General features: G+C 40.8%; 1 protein-coding gene across 5 annotated transcripts in view; it reads left to right on the top strand.

Annotated features, from left to right (window-relative positions):
* Positions 1-26342, top strand: part of XPO5 (exportin 5) — a 56647-nt gene that overhangs the window by 21316 nt on the left and 8989 nt on the right. For all 5 annotated transcript variants that reach the window (XR_014795484.1, XR_014795485.1, XM_084889544.1 and 2 more), the window contains 9 exons: positions 341-459; positions 5670-5825; positions 7819-7860; positions 8175-8264; positions 10556-10755; positions 11935-12034; positions 13762-13943; positions 24313-24413; positions 26048-26144. Coding sequence is in view for 3 of the 5 variants with exons in the window: in XM_084889544.1 (XP_084745670.1) it covers positions 341-459; positions 5670-5825; positions 7819-7860; positions 8175-8264; positions 10556-10755; positions 11935-12034; positions 13762-13943; positions 24313-24413; positions 26048-26144 (1087 nt within the window). In the remaining 2 variants the exon portion in view is untranslated. The remainder of the gene's footprint in view (positions 1-340; positions 460-5669; positions 5826-7818; positions 7861-8174; positions 8265-10555; positions 10756-11934; positions 12035-13761; positions 13944-24312; positions 24414-26047; positions 26145-26342) is intronic.

Below are 26342 nucleotides of genomic sequence, written 5' to 3'. Positions count from 1 at the left end.
TACAGCAGTGGTTCTCACAGATTGAGAACCGCGAGCAGGGTTGCCTAAGACTATCGGAAAACACAGGTATTTACATTACCACTCATTACAGTAGCAAAGTAACAGTTATGAAGTAACATCGAAAATAATTTTATGGTTGGGGGTCACCACAACATGAGGAACTGTATTAAAGGGTCGCGGCATCAGAAAGGTTAAGAACCACTGGGTTAGATTATTCTGTTCCTTCAACTAGGAAATTACCAAGTTGTCTCTAAGGCCCCATTGCCTTAGTGTCTTCTGTGATCCTAGTGTTGGGGTGTGTGTGTGTGTGTGTGAGTTTTAAAACCCTGTTTTCCTATAGCTGGAATTGGGGAAAGCGGCCTCTGCTCCATCTTCTCACCTTCATTTGTGCACTGGGAAGCCATGACCTTTTTTTTGGAAAGTGTGATCAACCAGATGTTTCGAACACTAGATAAAGACGTAAGTAACTGTTTCCCATGCTGATTGTGTAATGATTTTGATCTTCTTAAAACTGGCAGAGGGATAGGAAAATCTATGGATGTGTATCTCACAGAAGAGGAAACAGATTCAGGAAGGTTAATTAACACTCAAATTCAAGCAGCTAGTATATAGCAGAGCTGACTCAGGTCTCTCTGATTCTAAACTATACAATTTTTTAGTATTCATCTGAAGGGTATAATATGAGCTTGATACTACAGTGAACCTCAGGTAGGATAACTGTTCCAAACCTTGAGATATTTGCCATTAAGCATCTTTTTCAATTTATGCAGATAGATCAGAATATTCAAGTTTGAGGGTCAGTGTCTCTCTTCTCTGAATATATTTTTTTTAATTTTTATTTATTGATTTGAAAGAGGAGATGGGGGTGGGGGGGCAGGCATCAGTTTGTTTTTCCACTTATTTGTGCATTCATTGGTTGCTTCTTGTGTGTACCCTGACTGGGGATAGAACCCAAACCTTGGCATATTGGGACGATACTCTAATTAACTGAGCTACCTGGCCAGTGCCAGGTCTTGTTTTTCTAAACTTCATATCACTTATCACTCTTCTCTTATAACATTACCTTATTAGATTACTCATTTGGCAGTAATTATATTTAATGTATTCTAGGTTAGTTATAGAAAGAATCTTGAAGAAAGGGGGATATAGTATGTATGTTTTTTGTGTGGCCTTTTTTTTTTTTTTTTTACAAGTAGCATATTAACAAATTAGATCTTAGGATCATCTGTTTTTTGTTGTTTGTTTGTTTTTTAAATATATTCTATTGATTTTTACAGAGAGGAAGGGAGAAGATAGAGACTTAGAAACATCGATGAGAGAGAAACATCAATCAGCTGCCTCCTGCACACCCCCCGCTGGGGATGTGCCCACAACCAAGGCATATGCCCTTGACCAAAATTGAACCTGGGACCCTTGAATCTGCAGGCCAACGCTCTATCTACTCAGCCAAACCTGGTGGAGCAGGGTCATCTGTTTTTATATTGATTCACTTCAGTTTAAAATTATAGCATCCTGAGTTTGTTCTAAATTATAGATGGGAACCCTACTCGGATCCTGTATTTTTCACTGTGTTAGTCCTTTTTCAAGTTTAGATGGGACCTACTATATATATTAGTAAGTGTGGCAAATCAAGAAAGCCCTTTATTAAATCAAGGGAAATGGCCCTGCTGTTTTCTTTCCTGGCATTTTGGAAAAAATATATTTTTATTGATTTCAGAGAAGAAGGGAGAGGGGAGGAGAGAGAAACATCAGTGATGAGGGAGCATCATTGATCAGCTGCCTCCTGCTCACCCTTTACTGGAGATCAAGCCTGCAACCCTCGCATGTGCCCTTGACGAATCGAACCTGGGACTCTTCAGTCCACAGGCCAACACTTTATCCACTGAGCCAAGCTGACTAGGGCTTCTAGCATTTAGACACCTTGAAATGGATTCAGATGTATGGGTATGATCCTGCTTGAAGGCTAGGCTAGGGTTTGTCAAGTACTTGTTTTTATTTTATTTTTTAATATATTTTTATTGATTTTTTTTTTTTTTTTTTTTTTTTACAGAGAGGAAGAGAGAGAGATAGAGAGTTAGAACATTGATGAGAGAGAAACATCGATCAGCTGCCTCTTGCACACCCCCTACTGGGGATGTGCCCACAACCAAGGCACATGTCCTTGACCAGAATCCAACCCGGGACTCTTCAGTCCACAGGCCGATGCTCTATCCATTGAGCCAAACCAATTTCGGCTCAAGTACTTGTTTGTTTGTTTTTTTTGTTTGTTTGTTTGTTTGTTTCAAGTACCTGTTTTTTTTGTTGTTGTTGTTTTTTTGTTGTTGTTTTTTTAAACTGTCAGGCTCACCACACAGCTCAATTATTATTTTTTCTTTAATATATTTTATTGATTTTTACAGAGAGGAAGGGAGAGAGACAGAGAGCTAGAAACGTCGATGAGAGAGAAACATCGACCAGCTGCCTCTTGCACACCCCCCACCGGGGATGTGTCCGCAACCAACGTACATGCCCCTCACCGGAATCGAACCCGGGACCTTTCAGTACGCAGACCGACGCTCTACCACTGAGCCAAACCGGTTTCGGCTCAAGTACTTGTTTTTAATGTGTATGAAAGGACTGGCAGTTTTGGGGGAGAGAGGAGTACGTGGTTGGTTGTATGTTAGATTTTACAGTAAGTTCCTATATATGCTGGTATTTGGTCAAAACACCAAATACTAGTTGGTTAAGAAATACAAAAAAAAAAAAAAGGTGTGGAATGTATATACAAGAAAGATATGGGCCAGGTACAAAGCATAGGTAACAATTAGAAATTTGGTAGATTTCATACCAGTGGTGGGGAGAAAAACAAATGGCACTAAATTCTTTTTTCCTCAGGAGAATCCTAGGTAGGAGTATTTAGGTTTGTTAATGACATAAAGTAAACCTGAGTCTAAGACCAAAATCAAATGGGTAAGAAGAAGCATTTCTAATTAAGAGAGATGAGTGTTTGAAAATATTAAATTATTCACCTACTTGTTAATGAGACTATAATACATTGTATGTCCCAGGAGTGTGCCGGTCCCAGATCTGAGCTTGTTACATTCCCATTCACTGCTATCAATTTCAGACTTGGAAGAGTCTTATCTAAGTCTAGTGATTTTGCTCTGTTTCTGCCCTCAATATCCACTCTCAGCCTGGGTCAGTCAGAGCAGATCAGCTTTTATCATGTAAAAGGTTTTAACCAAGAGCTTCTTTGAAAAACTATTCATCTTGTCCGTAGTGGCATTATCTAGGCTTGTATTTCCAGTAGTATGGATCCAAGTACATTGGGTAGAGCCTTTTACCCTGTTTCCCCGAAAATAAGACAGTGTCTTATATTAATTTTTGTTCCCAAAGATGCGCTAGATCTTATTTTCAGGGGATGTCTTATTTTTCCATGCGCTAGGTCTTATTTTCGGAGGATGTCTTATTTTCGGGGAAACAAGCTCTTCCTTACATTAGTTCACTGCTAGTAGCTTTAGCAGTGAATTAATGTAAGGAAGAGCTTGGGGGGCGAGGGGGAGTATCACATTTCGAAAATGAGGATTGATTTGCCTCAGATAATAAAATATAAAGCTACAGTATTTTATTTTACTTATTTTTTAATGCTACAGTGTTTTAAAGCAGTGTAGAACCGGGATTAGACACAGCTCTTTTGAACAAAATAGCCCAGAAACAACCTGAAGCATATACAAGAAATGAGAGGTATTGGTCATTTAATAATTAGCATTAGGCCCTGGTGGGTTTTGCTCAGTGGTTAGAGCACCGGCTCACCTATGGAAGGATCATGGATTCGATTTCCAGCCACGGGCATGCGTGTGTGTCTCATGTCGATGTTTCTCTCCCCCCTTCCCCCACTCTCTCTAAAATATTATTGGAAAAGGTATCCTTAGGTGAGGATTAACAACAACAAAAATAGTAATTAGCATTAGGAAAAATTAACTGTTTAGGAAAGGTCCCTAAAAGTTGAAAAACAATGAAAGTAATAAAAAAAATTTTTTTGATGGCTTTAACTGCATATGTTTTTTAATTTACAAAATAAATTTTTTTTTATTATTATTTTTTTATTTTTTTTATAAATATATTTTATTGATTTTTCACAGAGAGGAAGAGAGAGGGATAGAGAGTTAGAAACATCGATGAGAGAGAATCATCGATCAGCTGCCTCTTGCACACCCCCCACTGGGGATGTGCCCGCAACCAAGGTACATGCCCTTGCCCAGGACCTTTCAGTCCGCAGGCCGACGCTCTATCCACTGAGCCAAACCGGTCCTGGCTACAAAATAAATTTTTAAAAGGTAAACTGGGATTAGTTTCTGCAATAAATATGGATGGGACTGATATGCTTACTCTAAAAAGCTTATCTCTCTTAAACATCACTAATAAAATATAACTAATATCACTTTGGAGAATAATTTGGCAATATATTGTATAGAATAGATTGTAATAGATCAGTAAAAATGAACTAGGCTTATACGATGAATAAGGATGATTCTCATAAACATAATGTTGACCCAAAACAGCAAGCCACAAAAGTGAATTCATTTGAGGTAAAAGTATAAAAAAATGAAGGAATCTATGAATTTATGAACACCACATTTAGGATGGTGGCTACCTTTATGACTGGAAAGGAGGTTATGTGCACAGAGTAACCACAGTATCAGCATCTATTTCTCTAAGTAGTTGTATGGAGGGTCAGTAAAGTGTTATACCATTTTAAAGGTCTGGAATATTTAACAATATGCTTTTTTTATAAGTTGGTAATACTAGAATCCAATGGAGAAATAAATAAAAGGTATGATCAGATAATATACAGAGGAGAAATAGATAAAAGGTATGATCAGATAATATATAGCAGTTAATAAATATGGAAAAAATCAACCTCATTAGTAACTGAAAAAATGCAAATTAAATAAACTTTTGTTTTTCCTAAATAGATAAAAGTTTTAGGGAACAAATTCATTGCTGCTGAGAACATGGTAAGAAGGACACATTAATGGATCAAGAATCAATTGATAAAACTAATCAATTGGTAAAGAAGGAAAGTAACTTACATATATTCATAACTTTTGACCCAATGATTCTAGCCACCCCCAAAACTCTCTTATTCAAGAGGAATAATTGATAATGTAGCCAACATTTTTTTTTTTGCAACGATACTTATTAGCATTATATACAATGATGAAGAACTAGAAATATTCTAAATTTCTAATAATAGGAGATGATATATCTTTAAGATAGTACATGGTGGCATACAAGAAATTTTTTTTTTTTTTAATCACCCAAGGATATTCCACTGATTTTTAGAGAGAGGGAAGACAGAAGCATTGATGTGAGAGAAACACATGGATTGGTTGCCTTTTGTATGCACCCTGACTAAGGGAGGAGTCTGCAATCGAGGTACATGGCCCTTGACTGGAATTGAACCCAGAACCCTTTGGTCCACAGGCCGACACTCTCTATCCACTGAGCCAAACTGGCTAGAGCTGAAAAATTTTAATAACATGGAGTGATGCTTTGAATTTTAAGGATTAGAAAGTAGTATATAAAAACCATATGTGGCACCTGTCTTATGTATTTATAAACTAGAGTCCAAAGGAAAAGTGGTGGTTATCAGCTGTGTCAATCTCCTTTTTGTGTCTGTATTACAGGAAATCCCTGTTCATGATGGAATAGAGCTATTGCAGATGGTCCTGAACTTTGACACTAAGGACCCTCTCATTCTGTCTTGTGTCCTCTCTGATGTCTCAGCACTCTTTCCATTTGTCACCTACAGACCAGAGTTCCTGCCCCAGGTCTTCTCCAAGGTAAACTTCATCTGCTTTGTAAACTTTATTTTGGCATTTCTAAGCTAATATATGTAATTGTTTTTGAAAGTGTGTGAGACAAGTTAATAAATAGACAGCCATTTATTCATTTATCAGATATTTTCTCAGTACTTATTGTGGATCAGAAACCATGCTTGTAGAAAAGCCCTATCCTTTAAGAATGCTCTGTTTGGGAAGAAACTCATATAAACAGATGTAACTATATGGCTTTGCAATTATAGACATGTACACCGAGAAATGGAAAGAATATCTAAAGGGAGGGTTCAGAGCGTGCTTTCAGATTGAGAAGGGATTTGTGAGAGGTTAGTATGGACAGTTTTTGAGTTTCCAGTTTAGGTGACTAGGTGAGTAATTGAGTGCCACCTGAGGGAGAATACTGGATCAGGAGAGAGAGTAGGAGTTAGGCAGAAAAGGGAGTGAATTCTGTTTTGGAATACTATGTTTGAGGTATATGTACAATAGGTAGGTGGAGAGAACTCACAGTAAATTGGCTATTTGAGGTTAAAGGTCTAGACACTAGCAAACTCAGTCAACAGAGCAGCAAACCGCGGCTCATGAGCCGCAGTTTGCCGACCACTGGTCTAGACTCTAGAAAATTTTGTAATTTTCTGGAGTCTAGACCAGTGGTCTAGGCATCATCATTATTGGAGTGTTAAGAGTAGAAGTGAAATCGTCATTATTGAAGTATCAAGGCATTAAGTATTAAGGCATCGTCATTATTGAAGTGTCAAGAGTAGAAGTGAAGCCCTAGGGAAGAGGAGAGGAGGAGTTAGACATGTAGGTCAAGCAAGGAACCCTGGAGATCACCATCATTGGAGGAGAATGGCAAAGAATGAGAAGCCCCAAAGGGAAGAGAAAAAAAGAGAGAGAGAGCCAGAGAAGTGGAGAAAATGTTGTTACAAAGGCCAGTAGAACTTTAAAAAGGTGAACTCCTTTGTTGCATAGAGAACTGGAGAATGTCCATTAAGTTTCCAATTAGGCCTTTGTTAAAGTGTTATTGCATCACAGCGACTTGGGCAGCAATCAGGTTGCATTGGATTAAAGAATAAGCTGGGTCCTGGCAAGTATACCTCAGTTGGTTGAACATCATCCTTTGCACCAAAAGGTTGCCGGTTTGATTTCCAATTAGGGCACATGCTCAAGTTGTGGGCTCATGCCCTAGTAGGGGGCATGCAGAAGCAATCGATAGATGTTTTGCTCTCACATCAATGTTTCTCCCCCCGCTCCCCTTTCTCTCTTTCACTAAAAATCAGTTAAAAAGTCTTTGGTGGGGGAGGGTGAAAAAGTAAATGGGAAACCTTGGCCTGGTGGCTCAGTTATTTGGAGTCCTATACATCAAGATTGTAGGTTCGATCCCTGGTTAGGACACATACAAGTTGCAGATTTGATCCCTGGTTGGGGTGTGTACGGGAGGCAACGGGTCCATGTTTCTCTGACTTCTCTTACTCCCTTTCTTTCTCTCTAAAAATCAATTTAAAACAAAAGGTGTCCTCATTATTCTGGACACTGGGAACCCAGCCTTGAACAAGACAGACAGGCCCTTGCCCTCCTGCAGCTTGTGTTTTGGTGAGAAGAGGTGATAAATATAAGTAAATGAGAAAATAAAAAAAAAAACAAAAACAAACAAACAAAAAAAAAACAAAAGGTGTCCTCAGATGTGGGTTAAAAAATATAAAAGTAAATGGGAAGTTAAGGTGGAGTAGGGAAGGTTGATCACTCAAGTTTTAACTGGAGAAGGAAGAAGCATCATTGTAGCTGAGTGTGTGTGTGATGGCATGGTAAGATTGTGAATCTCAACCCTCTCCTACTTATCTAAGAAAACAAACATTTGAAACTTTGTAATGACAATTAAAATCCCTTTCATTATCATATTGTAACACTTTTGGAATTTTGATGGAAACTTTGTAACTACTGTTTAAAACAACTTTACTCAGTTGGTACTGATGAGTGGCCTTTTTCTCCTTCCCCTTAGCTATTTTCGTCTGTCACTTTTGAAACTGTTGAAGAAAGTAAGGTAAGACCATTAATTCAACCAACAAATTCTAACTTCTTGGGAGCAAAAGTATGAATATGTAACATTTAGTCTAATAAGTAAAAGGGTTAGGTACAGGAAGGAGATGGTCATGATAAGGTCTTTTGTACTACAGATACTTTAGGGCAAACAGTATTCTATAAAACAGGTGACTATAAATGTGACTATTATACTCTCACAGTTGTAAAAAATGATTGTGAATATGCTTCTGAAGGGATGTATTTACATGATAATAAGCACCATCTATAAATTTATTATATTGAAAGTGGCTCTGTTTGTTAAATATTTCTTCCCAGGCCCCCAGAACCCGGGCAGTCAGGAATGTGAGAAGACATGCTTGTTCCTCAATCATCAAAATATGTCGAGACTACCCTCAGCTTGTGTTGGTAAGCCACTGGATTTGCTAAGTAGTCACTGAGATCTGTTGAGTTACAAATATATATTTGTAAATTAAGTTCTATTTATACTCACATAAATAGAAAAAGAGGAACTATATCTTTGCTCAGGATAAGCATTCTTTTATTTTTTACTAGAGGCCTGGTGCACAAATTTGTTCATAGGTGGCGGCCAGCCAGCCCACCCCAATCAGGGCTGATCAGGCGGGCAGGAGAGTCTGGGAGGTTGGCTGGCCAGCTCTGCCCCCTGGTCAAACTCCCAGTCGAGGGGACAATTTGCATATTAGCCTTTTATTATATAGAATTTTTATTGATTTCAAAGAAGAAGGAAGAGAGAGAGAAAGAGATTTAAACATCAATGATAAGAATCATTGATTAGCTGCCTCCTGCACAGCCCCTACTGGGGACTGAGCCCACAACCCAGTCTAGTCTGCCCTTGACTAGAATCCATCCTGGGACCCTTCAGTCCCCAGGTTGATGCTCTATCCACTGAGCCAAACCAGCCAGGGCAGGATAAGCATTCTATATAATAAAGATGTAATATGCAAATTGACCATCACTCCAACACACAAAATGGCCATCCCCATGTGGACACAAGATGGCCATCATAGATAGCCAGCAGGGGAGGGCAGATGGGGGCAACCAGGCCTGCGGGGGGGGGGGGGGGGGGAGTTAGGAGCAACCAGGCCTGCATGGGAAGGCAGATGGGAGGGTCAAGGCCTTCAAGGGAGGGTAGTTGGGTGGGACCAGACCTGCATTGGAGAGAAGTTGGGAGGGATAAGGCCTGCAGGGAAGGTCAGTTGGGAGGGACCAGGCCTGCAGGGGAGGGAAGTTGGGCAGGGCGGGGTAGAGGGGGGAGAGGACTGGGCCTGCAGGGAGGTCAGTTAAGAGTGACTGTGCCAGCAGGGGAGGACAGTTGGGGCAATTGGGCCAGCAGGGGAGCAGTTAGGCATTGATCAGGCTGGCAAGGGAGTGGTTAGAGGTTTTAGGCTGGCCGGCAGAAGTGGTTAGGGGCAATTAGGCAGGCAGGCAGGTGCACGGTTGGGAGCCAGCAATCCTGCATTGTGAGAGGGATGTCCGACTGCCCGTTTAGGCCTGATTCCACCGGACATCCCTCAAGGGGTCCCAGATTGAAAAGCGGGCAGGCTGGGCTGAGGGACACACATCCCTCCCCGTGTACGAATTTCTTGTACCGTGCCTCTAGTTCTTCTTCTTTTTTTTTTTTTTTAATATATTTTATTTTTTACAGAGAGGAAGGGAGAGAGATAGAGAGCTAGAAACATTGATGAGAGAGAAACATCTACCAGCTGCCTCTTGCACACCCCCTACCGGGGATGTGCCTACAACCAACATACATGCCCTTGACCGGAATCGAACCTGGGACCTTTCGGTCCACAGACCGACGCTCTACCGCTGAGCCAAACCGGTTTCGGTGGTGCCTCTAGTTCTTGAATAAGTGTCTTGTTCCTCTCTTACTTAGTAGAAGAGTTAAAAATGCAAACTATTCCCTCAAAATAAACAATTTTCCATATGAATGATACCAAGTTTTCCCTATCAGTGTACACCTCTTTATTGTACTGTGTGATGTTCTTAATTAATTGCTCCTGCCAAATGATGTGCCTAATCTTGAGAGAAGTCAGATGTGAACCCCATTCTTTTTTTTAATATATTTATATTGATTTCAGAGAGAAAGGGAGGAGGAGAGAGAAATAGAAACATAAATGATGCAAGAGATTCATTGACTGGCTGCCTCCTACACACACCCTACTGGATATCAAGCCCACATCCCAGGCCTGTGCCCTGACCAAGATTCAAATGGTGACCCCTGGTTCATAGGTCAACACAATCACAGCCACACTGGCGGGGTGAACCCAAACTTTTGTTTAAGAAGAAATGTGTTGCTGTTTCAAATTACAAATTAACCAGAAATTTCTTCAGTGAACACAGAGCAGTGTGTGAGTGTATGTGTATTTGTGTGTGTGTGTGTGTGTGTGTGTGTGTGTGTAAATAAAACAAGCTGATATTTGCAAAGATATTGTAAAAATTGATGTAGAAAAAAGATTGTTTTCACAATTGCAGTGTGGGAAATTGCAATTACACGAATACTTAAGACAAGTCACCTCTGCCTAAATTGCCTTGCTTGTCTAGGCAAAAGAGCATTATAGCTAAATTACTAAGGATGGTCCTATAGACTTGACCTTCCTGAGTGACTCGCCTCTCCCTGAAAATCAGACCTTTACCACCTCTAGTTTTTGTTTGTTTTTTCCCTTTCTGATCTGCAGCCCAATTTTGACATGCTTTATAACCACGTAAAGCAACTCCTCTCCAATGAGCTGCTCCTGACACAAATGGAGAAGTGTGCCCTCATGGAAGCCCTGGTTCTCATTAGCAACCAGTTCAAGAACTATGAGCGTCAGAAGTTGTTCCTTGAGGAGCTGATGGCACCAGTGGCCAGCATCTGGCTTTCTGAAGACATGCACAGGTAGAGGAGACCTTTGTTACTGACTGTCACTGCCCTCAAGCACCCATTCTATTTTCAGAGCTATGCCCAGTCATGGGAATGTAAAGCACAGCCTAGGGAATATAGTCAGTAACATTGTGCCAGTCGGGTACTAGACTTAATGGGGGGAACACTTTGTAATTAATATGAATGCCTAACCACTATGCTGTACACCTGAAACTAATACAAACTAATATTGAATGTCAACTGTAATTGACGAAAGAGAGAGAGAGAAAGGAAGAAAGAGAGAGAGAGAGAGCGAGTGCCATGTCTGGAGTGGGAGTGTAAGGGTATCGAAATGTAATAACAGTCAGTGATATATGAAGGACTCTAAAAGCAGCCTGTGTTCTAATTGCTAAAAATATCCCCTTGCTAAACAGAGGTGTAGGGAGGGAAAAGAAATGAGTAAAAATGGATTGTATGGGCATCTTGCTTTGGCAGCACATGTATTAAAATTGGAACGATACAGAGAAGATTAGCATGACCCCTAAAAAAAAGAAAGAAAAGACCATCTTGCCCTGGCCGGTGTAGCTTGGTTGGTTGGAGTGTCATCCCATGCACTGAAGGGTCATAGTTTGATTCTTGGTCAGGGCATCGAACCACAGTGACATTTGGTATGTCTGCATTGCAGCACCAGCACATGTAGATAAATGAGAACATAGTAGGAGCCACATAGCCACACAGGTGCCCACATAGCATTTTCAAGCTTGTTTTTTTGTTTGTTTGTTTGTTTTTTTCTAATAGTTTATTTAGAAAGTTACAGCGGTAGTAATAGTGAACCAGCTGGGTTCAGGAAGCATGTTACAGAAGCAGGAGAAGGGCCCTTGGAGCTTAGAGAGAAGGCAAAGATAACGGCCTGGAGGGAAAATGGGGCTGGGAAGGAAAGGGGCAGGCATGCGAGAGCACACGGGGAAAGGAGAAGGGAAGGTGCCAGAGTGCTCCCAAGAGGCAAAGTGCCACCAAACTTGTATTCTTAAAAGTGTTGCTAATAGCATTTTGAAGTGAGAAGTTTAAACCTTCAAGTGAAAGCTGACAATGTGGTTAAACTCCTCTCATTATGACAACTGTTCGTTGAGGCCACATAATCATAGCTACTGGCTCTGTGGAAGAACTGTCCTTGCTTAAAGTCGTGGCATAGCTTGTCGCCCTCCCGTCCCGCAGAGTGCTGTCGGATGTTGATGCATTTATTGCCTATGTGGGTGCAGATCGGAAAAGCTGTGATCCTGGCCTGGAGGATTCCTGTGGCTTAAACCGTGCACGAGTGAGTAAACCTCCTCTGGGAATGGGAAGTTGAATTGGCCATGGGTAGGAGTAGGAGTGTTGTCGTTTATATATTTTCTATTGGGTTAAAAATCTGGGACTATTCATTTTCCTAAGCTGCTGTTTTCTTTTGTCTTGAATTCTTTCTTTTTTTTTTTAAATATGTTTTTATTGATTTTTTTGTTTGTTTGTTAATCCTCACCCAAGGATATTTTTCTTTTCTTTAAAAAAAAAAAAATGTTTTTATTGATTTCAGAGAGGAAGAGACAGAGAGAGAAACATCATTGTAAGAGAGACACATTGATTGGTTGCCTCCTGCACATGCCTTGACCAGGGCCTAGGATTGAGCCTGCAACATGACCTTGACCAGAATCAAACCCACGACCCTTCAGTGCTCTATCCATTGAGCCAAACCAGCCAGGGCTGGTCTTGAATTCCTGAGTTAGTTTCCACAGCAGAGCAGATGATCCTTCCTTTCTATTTTTAGTCACATGTTATCAATATTTACTGGCAATATTTTTTTTTTTCATTGATTTTTAGAGAGAGAGGAAGGGAGGGAGAGAGAAACAGAAACATCGATCTGCTGCCTCCCACACATACCTTGACAGGGGACTGAACCCACAACCTGGGTGTGTGCCTGACCAGGAATCGAACCATGACCCTTCTGTGCATGGGATGATGCTTCAGTCAACCAAGCTAAACTGGCCAGAACAAGATGGTCTTTTCTTTACTTTACTTTACTTTTCTTTTTTTTTTTTTTTTGGGGGGGGGGAGGGGGCAGGAGAGGGGATATGCTTATCTCTGTATTGTTCCAATTTTAGTATATGTGCTGCTGAAGTGAGCACAAGATGGTCTTTTCTATGAAGTCATTATTTTGGCTTTAAGGATCTCTAAATAGCTCTGAAGATTGAAAGTATAATGAAGAAGTAGGTCAGCAGGGTGAATCCTTCCTGCCATTGCTCTCTAGCATGTAAAGTCCTAAATAGGCTAATTTGCAAACCTGAGATTTTTCAGTTCTTTGCTAATCAAATAAGCATTTTCCTTGGCTTCATTATGACAAAAGTTGTATTAATTAACCCGGCAATTAATAGATTGGTTGAGAGTACTGTGAGTGGGAATTAGGGCAAAAGCTGTCAAGGCTTAAGCTGAAGGGTGCTGGGTCAATTCAAAAACAAGATGAAATGTTTGTTGCCTGTCTAAATACTTTCTTTTGAAGCATGTCCAAGCCACCACCTCATTGGGGTCCTGGGAGAGGATCTTGGCCTTTGGAAGGACATCCTGAGGGAAAGGGAGTTTCTAGAGCCTACCACTGCTCTTGAAGATGACAGTGGAAGGTCTTGACCTGAAAAGAAGAGCCCTGTCCTGTTGCTCAGTGGTTAGAATGTCAGCCTCTGAACTGAAGCGTCGTGGGTTCGATTTCCCAGTCAAGTGCATGTACCTAAGTTGCAGGTTCTCTAGCCCTGGTAGAAGCGTGTGCGGGAGGCAACCAATGTGTCTCTCTCATGTCGATGTTTCTCTCTCTCTCTTTCTTCCTCCTCTCTTCCTTCCACTCTCTGGAAACCAATGGAAAAATATTCTCGGGTAAGGATTAAAAAAGAGAAGATGGTGGCAGGAGTCTTTTCCTTCTCTCAGGTCTCTGTATCACTTTTGCCATAACCTTGCAAATATCTAATAGCACTTTTGTCTTTTCCCCTTATATGTTTACCTTTCATTTTTGTTTTTCTGTAGATGAGCTTTTGTGTGTATAGCATTCTGGGTGTTGTGAAACGAACTTGCTGGCCCACTGACCTTGAAGAGGCCAAAGCTGGGGGATTTGTAGTGGGTTATTCGCCCACTGGAAATCCAATCTTTCGTAACCCCTGCACAGAACAGATTCTGAAACTTCTTGACAATTTGCTTTCCCTTGTAAGGTGAGTCGGAATAGTGTTTTTACATTTTTTTTTGTTATTTTTTTACCTTAAGAATCTTAGAAAGTTGAACCTGTTTTATTTCTTCAGATCATGGTGGTAGTAAATGAGGAATTAGGATGTGTTTCTTTCTGGTGGGGAGGGGGTGTCTTTTTTTTTTTTTTAGTATGTATTTATGAGAAAGATATAGAAACACTGATTTGTTGTTCCACCTGTTTACACACTCATTTATTGATGGTTGTCATGTGCCCTGACCGGGGATTGAACTTGCAACCTTGGTATATCCGGATAATGGCTCTAGCCAACTGAGCTACCCAGCCAGCATGGCCTTTATTTTAAAAAATAACATTAGTTCTGCCCTGACCAGGCGGCTCAGTTGGTTAGAGCATCGTCCTGTACATCAAAAGGTTGCAGGTTCCATTCCCACTCAGGGCACATATCTAGGTTGCAGATTTCGTCCCGATTGGGGTGCATACAGGAGGCAACTGATCCATGTTTCTCTTCCCTCTCCTTCCCTCCTTTCCTCCCCACCCCTTTCTCCCTCTCCCTCTCTCTCTCTCTCTTTCTCAATAAAAACATATCCTCAAGTGAGAATAAAAGAAATAATAACATTAGTTCACTTGCATTGTCTTACATTCCACATGAACACATGGTGCTAATTCCAAAATGGCTTTTCTCAATTTGAACCTCCTCTGTATTCTTCTACTTCTTTATTCCTCATCAATACTTTTAAACTTGCTAAGTTTTATTTGCTCTAAATTTTTTAGCTAATCTGAATATATCAGCAATGACTCTTGATAGCAAATGGACCAAACACCCAGTGGCTGATCATGCCAAAGGAAGGCATGATACATGTTCCACCTCCCTTCCTAGGTGTTTATTTTTCAAAACTAGTTCCTTAAACTGGCAGCATCAGCTTGTTTGAAATGCAAACTGGGGTCCCACCACAGACATATTAAATCAGAATCTGTATTATAACAAGATTCCAAGGTGGTTCTTGTACACATTAAAGTTTCAGAATCACCCTGGCCAGTGTGGCTCAGTTGGTTTGAGTGTTGTCCCATGCACCAAAAGGTCGCTGGTTTGATTCCCGGTCCGGGCACATGCCTGGGAAGTAATTGTGCAGGGATGTCTGTTGGTGATTCAGAGATGCTCTCCACAGAGAAAGATAGGCTTTGGGTAGAATTCAGATTTAATTAGCCAAAGCTAATTTCGATGCTTACATCTCAGTACTCCTGAGTTACAGGTTAGAGCCATTACAATGGTTTTTGGCCTCTGATATAAGGTGTTAGAATGGAGTCCCAACTGAGCAAAACAAATTACTCATGTCTCAGGGATGCTCTGCTGGCAACTGACAGCTTAGACCATAAACTTAAGAATCAAAGATTTAAAGAGCTTGTTACCATGGTTTAAAGAGGAATGTCTGAAAGAGTTGTCATTGTGGATGTGTCTATGGAAATAGGCAATATTCTGTTCTGATTTCAAAAGGAGAAAAGAGATTTCTGTAAAGAAGTAAGGCTTGCATGTTGAGAGGGTAGTAAAATAGCCAAGGAAAGGTTTGCTTCCATACTGATGTTTTTAAAACCAAAAGGTTCTTCTTTAGCTTATAGAAATATGAAAGGGATGAAGTCAGAAGCAACGGACTCAAAGACCAGCACCTTTTTAGGGCTGTGGCCAGAGGCCATGTGGTGAGAGCCCACACCTGGAACAGTTCTTTCTTGGTTGGATGAGGAGGCACAAGAACAGCATGCTTGTCACCTTGATGTTTTTCTCAGAGTTCGGTGCTTTTGGGAAGTCAGTCAGAAGGTATTTTTGAAAATATTAACTGTAATTAAGGAGCATTTAGGTTCCTTGAGTAGTGTGCAGCTGGAGCTATTAGAGTTTTATCTTGTTTTTGTAGTAAATTTTATTTTGAAGTATAACATAAGGACAAAATATGTATATAATTAAAGGGCACAAATTAAGAGTGCACATAGGTGGATTTTCACAAGATACACACATATAATCAGCAATCAGATCAAGAAACAACCCTATCCAACAACTTTTCAAATCATTACCTGCCTTTCAAGGTTATCCCTCATTCTGACCTTTAATGTTTTGCCTGATGGTTTTAGCTTTAATAAAGGGAGTCAGAAGCATCCGCTTCTTGTTGAGCTTCTCTTGCTCAATATTACGTTTGTAGAGTAACCTGTGGTATTGTACATTCTCATTGCTTGTGTGGTATTTCATTGTGTGAATATGTTGAAACTTATCTGGTTAGTGTTGATGGACTTTGGGGTAGTTTCTAGTGTTTTCTTATTACAAACAATGCTGCTATTAACATTCTTGTAAATATCTTGTGGTGTACACATAATTTCTGTTGAATCCTACACGTAAGAGAATTCCTATTTTATAAGGTATGTATATTTTGTTTACATTGATAGAACCAGATAATTTTCTCAAATGGTGTATTAATTAATTTACAATTTGCATTTCCACGTGTTAGAGCTGGGTGTTTTATTTTTTTTATTTTTATTTTTTGTTCTTTTTTTTTTTTTTTTTAATTATTATCTGTGTACATATTTTAACATTGCCCCCCCCCCATACATACCCTCCCTCCCCTAGAGCTGGGTGTTTTAACTCCTTGTCAAATAGTATGATAATAAAAAAATTTTCGTGGGTTCAATTCCAGACAAGAGATCATACCTCAGTTGCAGGCTCAACCCCAGGCCCTGGTTGGGATGTGTGCAGAGGCAAACAATTGATGTGTCTCTCTCACATCAATGTTTCTCTCTCTGCATTCCCCTTTCTACCACTCTTTAAAAATCAATGGAGCCGAAACCAGTTTGGCTCAGTGGTAGAGTGTCGGTCTGCAGACTGAAAGGTCCCAGGTTCGATTCCGGTCAAGGGCATGTACATTGGTTGTGGGCACATCCCTGATGGGGAGTGTGCAAGAGGCAGCTGGCCGATGTTTCTCTCTCATCGACATTTCTAGCTCTCTATCTCTCTCCCTTCCTCTTTGTAAAAAAAAAATCAATAAAATATATTTTAAAAAAATGAATTAGCTTTCATCCCTTTTATAAAAATCAATGGAAAAAATATCCCCAGGTGAGGATTAACAAAACAAAAAACAACAACAACAAAAAAGGTGTTAGAGCTATGTTATCTACTATGTTAGCCACTGTTGTAATTAGCTATTGAGCATTTAAAATGTGGCTAGTTTGATTTAAGATAAGCTGTAAATATAAAATACACACCAGATTTTGAAAACTTACTGCAAAAAAAGGTGTAAAATAGCTTGTTAATAATTTTTAATGTTAATATGTTGAAATTTTTTTTTTATGCATTGGTTTAAACAAAATGTTAATTTAACCTGTTTCTTTTCCCTTTTTAAGTTTGGCTGGCTAGAAAATTTGTAAAAGAGTGGTTTACATTGTATTTCTGTTGGACAATGTTGTTTCTAGTGGGTTGGATAGAGGACAAATATGAGGAGCAGAACTCTAGTTCTCAAAAGGTACATTGTCATCATTATCTGTTTATAATAGCAGCTTTTCTGCTAACTTGAAGTTTGTTACGTTGTTTCTGTATATCTTTTGTATGTTCTGCTGAAATCTTTGTGTGAAGGCTTATTTAGCAGGGATTATACTCATAGCTGGTGATACTAAAAATTCAGGGGTTGCCGAAGCCGGTTTGGCTCAGTGGATATAGTGTCTGCTTGTGGACTGAAGGGTCCCGGATTTGATTCCAGTCAAAGGCACGTACCTTGGTTGTGGGCACATCCCCAGTGGGGGGTGTGCAGGAGGCAGCTGATCGGTGTTTCTGACTCTCTGTCCCTCTCTTCCTCTCTGTAAAAAAAAATCAATAAAATATATATTTTTTAAAAATACAGGAGTTGGCAAAAGTAGGTTTACAGTTTTAAGTACTCAAAAAAGTTTATTCTTTTGTTTTATTTTTTAAATATATTTTTATTGATTTCAGAGAAGGGAGAGGGAAAGAGAAACATCAATGATGAGAATCATTGATTGGCTGCCTCCTGCACACCCCACACTGGAGATCGAGCCTACAACCCAAGCATGTGCCCTCAATTGGAATCAGCCTAGGACCCTTTAGTCTGCAGGCTGATGCTCTATCCACTGAGTGAAACCAGCTAGGGTTATTCTTGTATTATTATTTATTAATTACTAGAGACCCTGTGCATGAAAATTCATGCACTGGGGGAAAGGGCTCCCTCAGCCCGGCCTGCCCCTTCTCACAGTCCAGGAACCCTCAGGAGATGTCCTACTGATGGCTTGCTCTCTGCAGGGAGCAGGCCTAAGCCACAGTCTGGCCTCCCTCTGCAGGAGGCAACCAATGTAAACCACTACAATCAGGGGAAGGCACTGTCCCCATTACTCTGCTGCTGCTGCCACTGCAGGCTGCCAAGGCTGCCAGTCCTCCTTGGCCCTCACAGCTGCTGCAGCTTTGCTGGAAGACGTCTGGTCTATCCAGTCTAATTAGCATATTATCCTCTTACTAGAGGCCCCAGTGTACGAAATTTGTGAGGGGGGGTGTCCCTCAGCCTAACCTGCATCCTCTCCAATCTGGGACCCCTTGAGAGATGTCCAACTGCCTGTTTAGGCCCGATCCAGGTAGGATCGGGCCCAAACCAGCAGTCAGACATCTCTCTCCCAATCCAGGACTGCTGGCTCCCAACTGCTTACCTGCCTGTCTTCCTGATTGCCCCTAATCGCTTCTGCTTGCCAGCCTGATCACCCCCTAACCACTCCCTTGCCAGCCTGACTGATGCCTAACTGCTCTCCTGCCAGCCTGTTTGCCCCTAACTGCCCTCCCCTGCAGGCCTGGTCACCCCTAAATGCCTTCCCCTGCTGGCCTGATCACCCGCAAATGCCTTCCCCTGCTGGCCTGATCACCCCCAATTGCCCTCCCTTACAGACCTGATCTCTCCCAATTGCCCTCCCCTGCTGGCCATCTTGTGGTAGCCATCTTGTGTCCACATGGGGGCAGTCATCTTTGACCACATGGGGGCAGCCATCTTGTGTATTGGAGTGACAGTCAATTTGCATATTATTCTTTTATTAGATAGGATAGAGCAGTGTTTCCCAACCTTCTCTCATGATGAGAATCACCTGGTGGAGTTGTTAAAACACAGATTCCTGAATCCCAACTAAGAAGTGCTAAACTAGAATTTTTGGGAACATATAGGTAAAATTGTATACTTAACTAGTGCTCTAAGACAGATTTTATATACAGAGCACTAAGTTAGGTATGCAATTTTACCTATATGTTCTCAAAAATTCTAGTTTAGCACTTCTTAGTTGGGATTCAGGAATCTGTGTTTTAACAACTCCACCAGGTGATTCTCATCATGAGAGAAGGTTGGGAAACACTGGGATAGAGGCCTGGTGCACGGGTGGGGGTCAGCTGGTTTGCCCTGAAGGGTGTCCCAGAACAGGGTGGGGGTTCCCTTGTGGTGTGGGGCAGCCTGGGTGAGGGGCCTGTAGTGGTTTGCAGGCTGGCCATGCCTTTTCCCCCCCTCCCCTCCCTCTCCCCCCCTCCTCCCGGCGATCCAAAGGGAGGCCCTGGTATCTGGGGTTTATTTATCTTCTGTAATTGAAACTTTGTAGCCTTAAGTGGAGGCCAAGGTAGGCCAGGGCTGCAGAAACTTGGCTTCCTCCATCACCAGGGGGGCACCTCAAGCCTCCTGCTCTCTCCAGCTCTGTGGCTGCTGCCATTTTTGTTGGGATTTATTTATCTTCTATAATTGAAACTTTGTAGCCTTAAGCAGAGGCCAAGGCAGGAGGAAATTTTGGCTTCTTCCATTGCCGGGGAAACCCAGGCCTCCTGCTCTTTCTGTGCCCACAGCCATCTTACTTGGGTTAATTTGCATACTCGCTACTGATTGGCTGGTGATTGTGGCTTGTGGGTGTAACAGAGATATGGTCAACTTGCATATTACTCTTTTATTAGATAGTATATATTGTATTATTTATTTGTATTGCAACTGTAAGCCTACTTTTGCCCACCCCTGTATTTCAGATGAGTACAGATTGTCCAGAAGTTAAAACTTTTATTACCTAATTGTCTTTTTATTTGCCAAGCAGTAACTAGTCCCTCTTAATGTGGAACCACAGAGCTCTAACTTGCATGTGTGTCAGGAAAGGTGATAGTTCAGGAGCCTGTAGGTTTTGTAGATGCCCCTGCCTATGAACAACTGCTGGAGTCAGGGATATCAGAGCAGTATGTACTCTGAGTCCTCCTCTGCTTGTGCTTTAGAGGTGCGGCTACTATGTTGCTATCACCTCTTGAGGAGGAGGAGGATAATACAAGGAATACAAGATTCTGTTGTAGCTCCAGGGACATTTGACATATAATGCATTAACCCTTCTGTTTTCTAAATTTTCTCTTGGGATCACACCACATTTTAATTAAAGAATAAGAAACAGCCCATCAGCTTTCTGTCAAAGTTAAGACTGAATTTCTTCAGGAAACTGATATTGTCAGAGATCATTTTATATAATAGTATCAGGCATCTTTCAAATAAAACTTAATTCAGAAACTAAAATGATGGCTCATTGCAGCTTTTAAAAGTAAATGGTGCCCTGGCTGATTTTGGTTAGAGAGTCATTGATTAAGAGAGTCAACCCGCAAATCGAAGGGCATATATCTTGGTTGCAGGTTCCATCTCCAGCCCAGTTGGGACGCAAGCCAGAGGCAGCCAATTGATGTGTCGCATGTCAATTCCCTCCCCCACCCCCCTTTCTAAAAAAAAAATCAATGGAAAAATATACTCAGGTGAGGATTAAATAAATGGCACCTGTTACCTATTCTTAGGCTCCATACAGCAGGTGGTAAAGGCTGAGGTAGAGTTGTGGACAATCTCATAGAATACAAGCTGACTGAAGCCAACAGCCTGTTAAGGATTAGACACTATGACCAAGTGGGATCCTGGGGATATAAGAGTGGTTAACATAGAAAAATAAATAAATGTAATATACCATATTAATAGAACAAAAGAAAAAAACCATGTGGTCACCTTAATTGACACAGCAAAGGCATTTGACTAAATTTAACATCCTCTCATGATAAAAACTGCTGCCAAAATCGGTTTGCCTCAGTGGATAGAGCTTAGCCTGCAGACTGAGAGGTCCCAGGTTCGATTCCGGTCAAGGGCATGTACCTTGGTTGTGGGCACATCCCTAGTGGGGGTGTGTGCAAGAGGCAGCTGATGGGTGTTTCTCTCTCATCGATGTTTCTAACTCTCTATCCCTCTCTCTTCCTCTCTGTAAAAAAAAAAAAAATTAAAAATCAATAAAACATTTAAATAAATAAATAAATAAAAGTCAAGTGAATTAAAAATCTGAGCAACAGAATAAACTGGTAAATATAATAGAATCAGGGGCATAGAATGGAAGGGGACTGATAATTCTCAGGGGAAAGGGGGTGTCTGTGTGGGGGGTACGGGAAGAGACTGGACAAAAATCATATACCTATGGATGAGGATGGGGGTGGGGGGGATGGGGGAGTAGGGAGCGGTAAGGGCAGAGGGTGGAGTGAGAACCAGGTGGAAGGGAGCTATGTGGGGGGGAAAGGAGAAACAATTGTAATAATCTGAACAATAAAAAATTATTAAAAATAATCATTAATAAATCAATCAATCAATCAATCAATAAATAAAATCCTAGAATAAAAGCATCACAGTGGATTTGGAAATATTTCTTGGATATGATACCAAAGGCACAAGTAACAAAAAAATAAATTGGATTTCCTGGAAACTTTAAATTTTGTTCATTAAAAGACATTATTCCACAGAATAAAAAGGCAACCTACAGAATGGGAGAAATATTTGTGAATCACATTTCTAATGTAGGGTGTCTTAAAATATATTTATAGAAGAAAATTCTGCCCAGCCACTGTGATTCAGTGATTGAGCATTGACCCATGAACCAGAAGGTCACAGTTTGATTCCCGGTCAGGGCACCTGCCCAGATTGCGGGCTTGATCCCCTATGTGAGGTGTGCAGGAGGCAGCCAATCGATTCTCTCTCATTAATGATTCTGTCTCTCTTTCCCTTCCTCTCTGAAATCAATAAAAGTATATTTAAATAAGTAAAATGAAGAAAATTCTTCAATATGCTACAACATGGACAAACCTTAAGGACATTATGCTAAGTGAAATAAGCCAGTCATAAAAAGACAAATAATTGTTGAAAGAAATTCCAAACCTAAAGAAAGATTTAGAGTGTTTATTTGAGCCAAGGTTTTGGGGCTAGTCGTGGAAGTAAAATCTCAAAAGAATTGAGAGATAATGTTCCAAGGAGTAGCAGTTTTGCAGTTTATTTTATACATTAGAATCAAAGGAGACGACAGGAAGGTTACATGAAATCCATTGGTGGCGAGTTAAGGGCGGAGAAAGTAAAGCAAGAGAAATCTCTAGAGTTGGATGCAAAGTAAAATGGAGAGATACATGCTTCTTTTACATTGATGGGTGCAGGATACTTAACATTTAACATACATAGTTGACAGAGGTATGCAGATAAAAGATCATAATGAAGAATGTTGGGGTTGTCTGATCATACTGGGGTATTTATCCTTAGAGGTTTGTAGAAGAGATCATCTTGACATTTTATGTATATTATTCTTGGACAAAAACAATGGACAGAACTTGCTCCAGATAGAGATTAATCTATTGTATATATAGGCCTTAAGACATGACTTATTTCCATTATAATCTGTTCAGTTAGGAATTTTTACATGATCAAAACATCCTCGGGAGGGGGGGAAAAAATTAAATAAAACATCCTGTGGTTACTTTCAGTCACTGATCTTGTCAGGCTTGCCAAGTAGCTCCATTTTTGTTCATGTACTATATGATTTCACTTGTATGAAATACCTAACGTAGTCAAAATCATAAAAACAAAGTGTAATGGTGGTTGCCAGGAGCTCAGGGAAGGAAGGAATGGGGAATTTTTGCTTAATATGTATAGTTTGTTTTACAAGTTGAAAATACTTATGGGGATGGATGGTGGTGATGATTGCACAACAGTGTGAGTGTATTTATACCACTTAAACTGAACACTTAAAAATGGTAAATTTTATATGTATTTTCCACAAGAAAAAAAGTAAAGCCTAATGCAAATGTTAGTGTAAGCAAGTCAGGCCACATACTGGGAGAAGATATTTGCAAACCATGAGTTGCAAAGGACCAGTTTCCAATAATTCTACCTGTTTACATCCACCACAGAGAAACTGTCACATGTACACAGGGAGACCTCTTCAGAGAAGCTCATTGCTGGGCTCTCTATAAGCAAAAGACTGGAGACAATCTCATTAGCTTTTAGTAGGAAGACGGGCAATAACCCGGAAGTAATGTATTAGGTGACATTCTAAAATGTAGTTTAAGTGAGTGTACTAACAAGTGTACATAGTTAGATTTTAAAAACAATGTTGAGGATTGTGTTTTTTAATAAGCATGGTCTAAAAGGATCTGGTCAGTATGCATCTTAAATATGTAACCTTGCTACTACCTGTTATATTTTATAGCTTTCTGGATGTTTTGAGATGTTTTATAATTAACTTTTAAAAGAAAAAATAGGTAGTTATGCTCTTTAGCTGTAGATTGTTCAGTAGTGCCATTGCTGTGGGCAAGAGGGGCTACTGTAGATAGCAGGTAGAGGGGTATCCATACATGGCAGGTAGAGGGCGACTGTAGATGGCAGGTAGAGCACCTATACTGAAGATGGCAGGTGGGGGATATACCATAGATGGCAGGTAGAGAGGCTACTGTAGATGGCAGGCAGATCAGGTCCACAGTCATTCCTGCTTACTAGTCATCCAAAGCCAGTAACTACTCAGGTAAGTCATTTTGGTGGGAAACAGGCACACATTTTGGGAACTGGACGTTCCTCCAGAGCATCAGAGCATTGCAGGGTCCACTTCTTGGAATGGAGACAACATTTGGAAAAAGGGAGCGTATTCCCATTCACTGTGTTCTCCCTGTGCATCCACATGCCTCTGACACTTCATCCTGTGTCACTGGCATCAGAAGATGGAGTGCCACGGCACAGTTTAAAAGAATTTTGCTTTCTAGCCTCAGACTGTGATATTGTCTAACTATCTCAGGATTTGGTTTTCATCTTGATTGCTTTTATACCATAGATGGCAGGTAGAGGGGCTAGGTTGTATACTATACAGCTGCACTTAATAGCTTCAAGTCTGTGCTCTTTTCCAGGGAAGCAATTAAATGTTTATACTGTGTTTTCTTCCCCCTGCCAGGAGTAGTGGTGACAGGGAGATCTGTCTATGTGGGAGTGTAACTGAATTACGAGGTGAAACCCACTCTTGCCTTCTGCAACAGACCAGGAAAAGTTCACATAACATCCTTTTTTTTCTTTTAGAACTCACAATACTTTATATGCACCAGAAATGCTAGCCAAAATGGTAGAGCCTTTCACAAAGGCTCTGGATATGCTTGAAGTGGAAAAATCTGCTATTTTAGGTAAGACATCTAGCCTTTTGTTGTTGTTCACCTTATCTCTAATGGGCTCCTCTGGCAGCCTCAGTGTGCCTTGTGTCTCCTGGTCATGGCACTACCTTGACCACCCGTTTGTTCAGAAACGCATGCATGGAGTTCCCACAGGCATTTACGTCATTGTCGAAGCATTCAGAGAAAGTCTTCAGAGGCAGGTTCTCCCCCTAGCACCCCACTTCACATTAACCCCTGCAGGTAGTGATGTGTGTTGGAGTCTTCAGATTATAAATAAACCATGATGGTTTGTTTTTGTTTTTTTTACCTGAAGTATATTAGCATAATTTTATGCCTTTTATGTATAGGAAAAAATTTATTAAAACAATTAAGCTCAAATAGCTTTTATCAGTAATATGTTATCAAAACATTTAAGGAATACTTTTTAAAGCCATGTTTTCTGGATTAGAATGTTGCTTTAACTCATTTTTCCCACTAGCAAATAACTATGCAGTCATAATTGTGACATGTGCTGTGAAGGAAAATGACTGAGAGGCTGTCATGGGGAGGAGTCAGAAGATTGCCCCCCAGTGGAGACTTGAAGGATGAGTAGGAGCTAACAGGTAGGGCACAAAAGGAGAAGCTGAGCATTCTGGGCAAACAGATACAAGATGCTAAGGCATGCAGGAACGAGAGGTAATCCTACAGAGATGTCCAGGAAATTTTGTTGACGCATATGGCTGGAACAAAAGAGAGCAAGGCCTTGATGGTTAGAACTGAGAGCTAGAAACATCCATAGCGTTTAAACCTGTGCCTATCGTTGAAGCTTCATGCTGGCTCTAAAGCTTTGTCACTACCCCCACAGTATCTCTTCGTTCCCAGCCATAACCTTGGGCCTGGCTGTGGATAAGCAATCCAGTAAGCATGTTAATGAAAGGAAGGGTGTTAGATGGCCTTTCCAGAGCTTATGTCTGTCCTGGCCTACATGGTCCTGGGCCATTTCCTTTGGCACCACTACACTTAAGGTCCATGTTGCATAAAACAGTAAAAATAAAGCTGCCAAGAAATGTTTTACCATTATAAAACGTAGTTGCTGCTTCACACACACACACCCTTGCATTTAGTTATTCACATTAAACCAGGAACTCCCGCTATAGAACTATATGACCAACCAAAACATAGTAGAATAGACAAACAGTTCCTTCTAGCAGCTTCCAACCATGAACAAGACTTGAAATATAAAGTTACCTCTGATTAGACGTATAGCTCTTTTAAGGCAATTACTATACTGAGGTAAGTGGTTTTCATTTTGATCTGTTGTACATCTTTGGCTTTGCATAAAATTTTGCTTGAAAAAAAAGGTTCCAAACTTAAAAAGGGAGGCCCCACTTCCTTATAGAGAGAGTATTTTGAGCTATCATTGTATGTTTTGATACAAATCCCATCTGGAGAAACCCAAGCCCTGGGTACTTAAAGAGCTTTCATCTTTTCCGACCAAGACAGTAGAGCTCTTGGCACTTCCAGCTGGTAGAAGACTTGGCCAGCTGCTTGGCATTTATAACACTCCTCGTCCTCCCACCCCCAAACCACATCTGCCTGTGATCGCATGTTGGTAAGTTGAGACTTGGCAGTGGAGCAACCTGTACCTGACCTGTGTTTCTCTGTAGGATTACCTCAGCCTCTCTTGGAACTGAATGACTCTCCTGTTTACAAAACGGCCTTGGAAAGAATGCAGCGTTTCTTCTCCACCCTCTATGAGAACTGGTAATGAACCAATGCACCCTCCCCATTCTCTTCCTAGATACGTTATATAGGAATGGCTATGGGTTGGACTTTTGAGCTAGAATTAGAGTCACGTAAGATGAGGCAAAATTTTGACAAGGAACTAACTCGTGTCAAGTCAAAATGAACAGTTTTCTTACATTTGCTTTTTTATAGTTGTCATAAGTGCCACAGTCCTAG

The sequence above is a fragment of the Pipistrellus hanaki genome (genome assembly GCF_964339955.1).
Source record: "Pipistrellus hanaki genome assembly, chromosome: 7".
Lineage (NCBI taxonomy): Eukaryota > Metazoa > Chordata > Mammalia > Chiroptera > Vespertilionidae > Pipistrellus > Pipistrellus hanaki.
The sequence above is the reverse complement of the archived record's forward strand: the minus strand, read 5'-3'. Positions and strand labels throughout refer to the sequence as shown.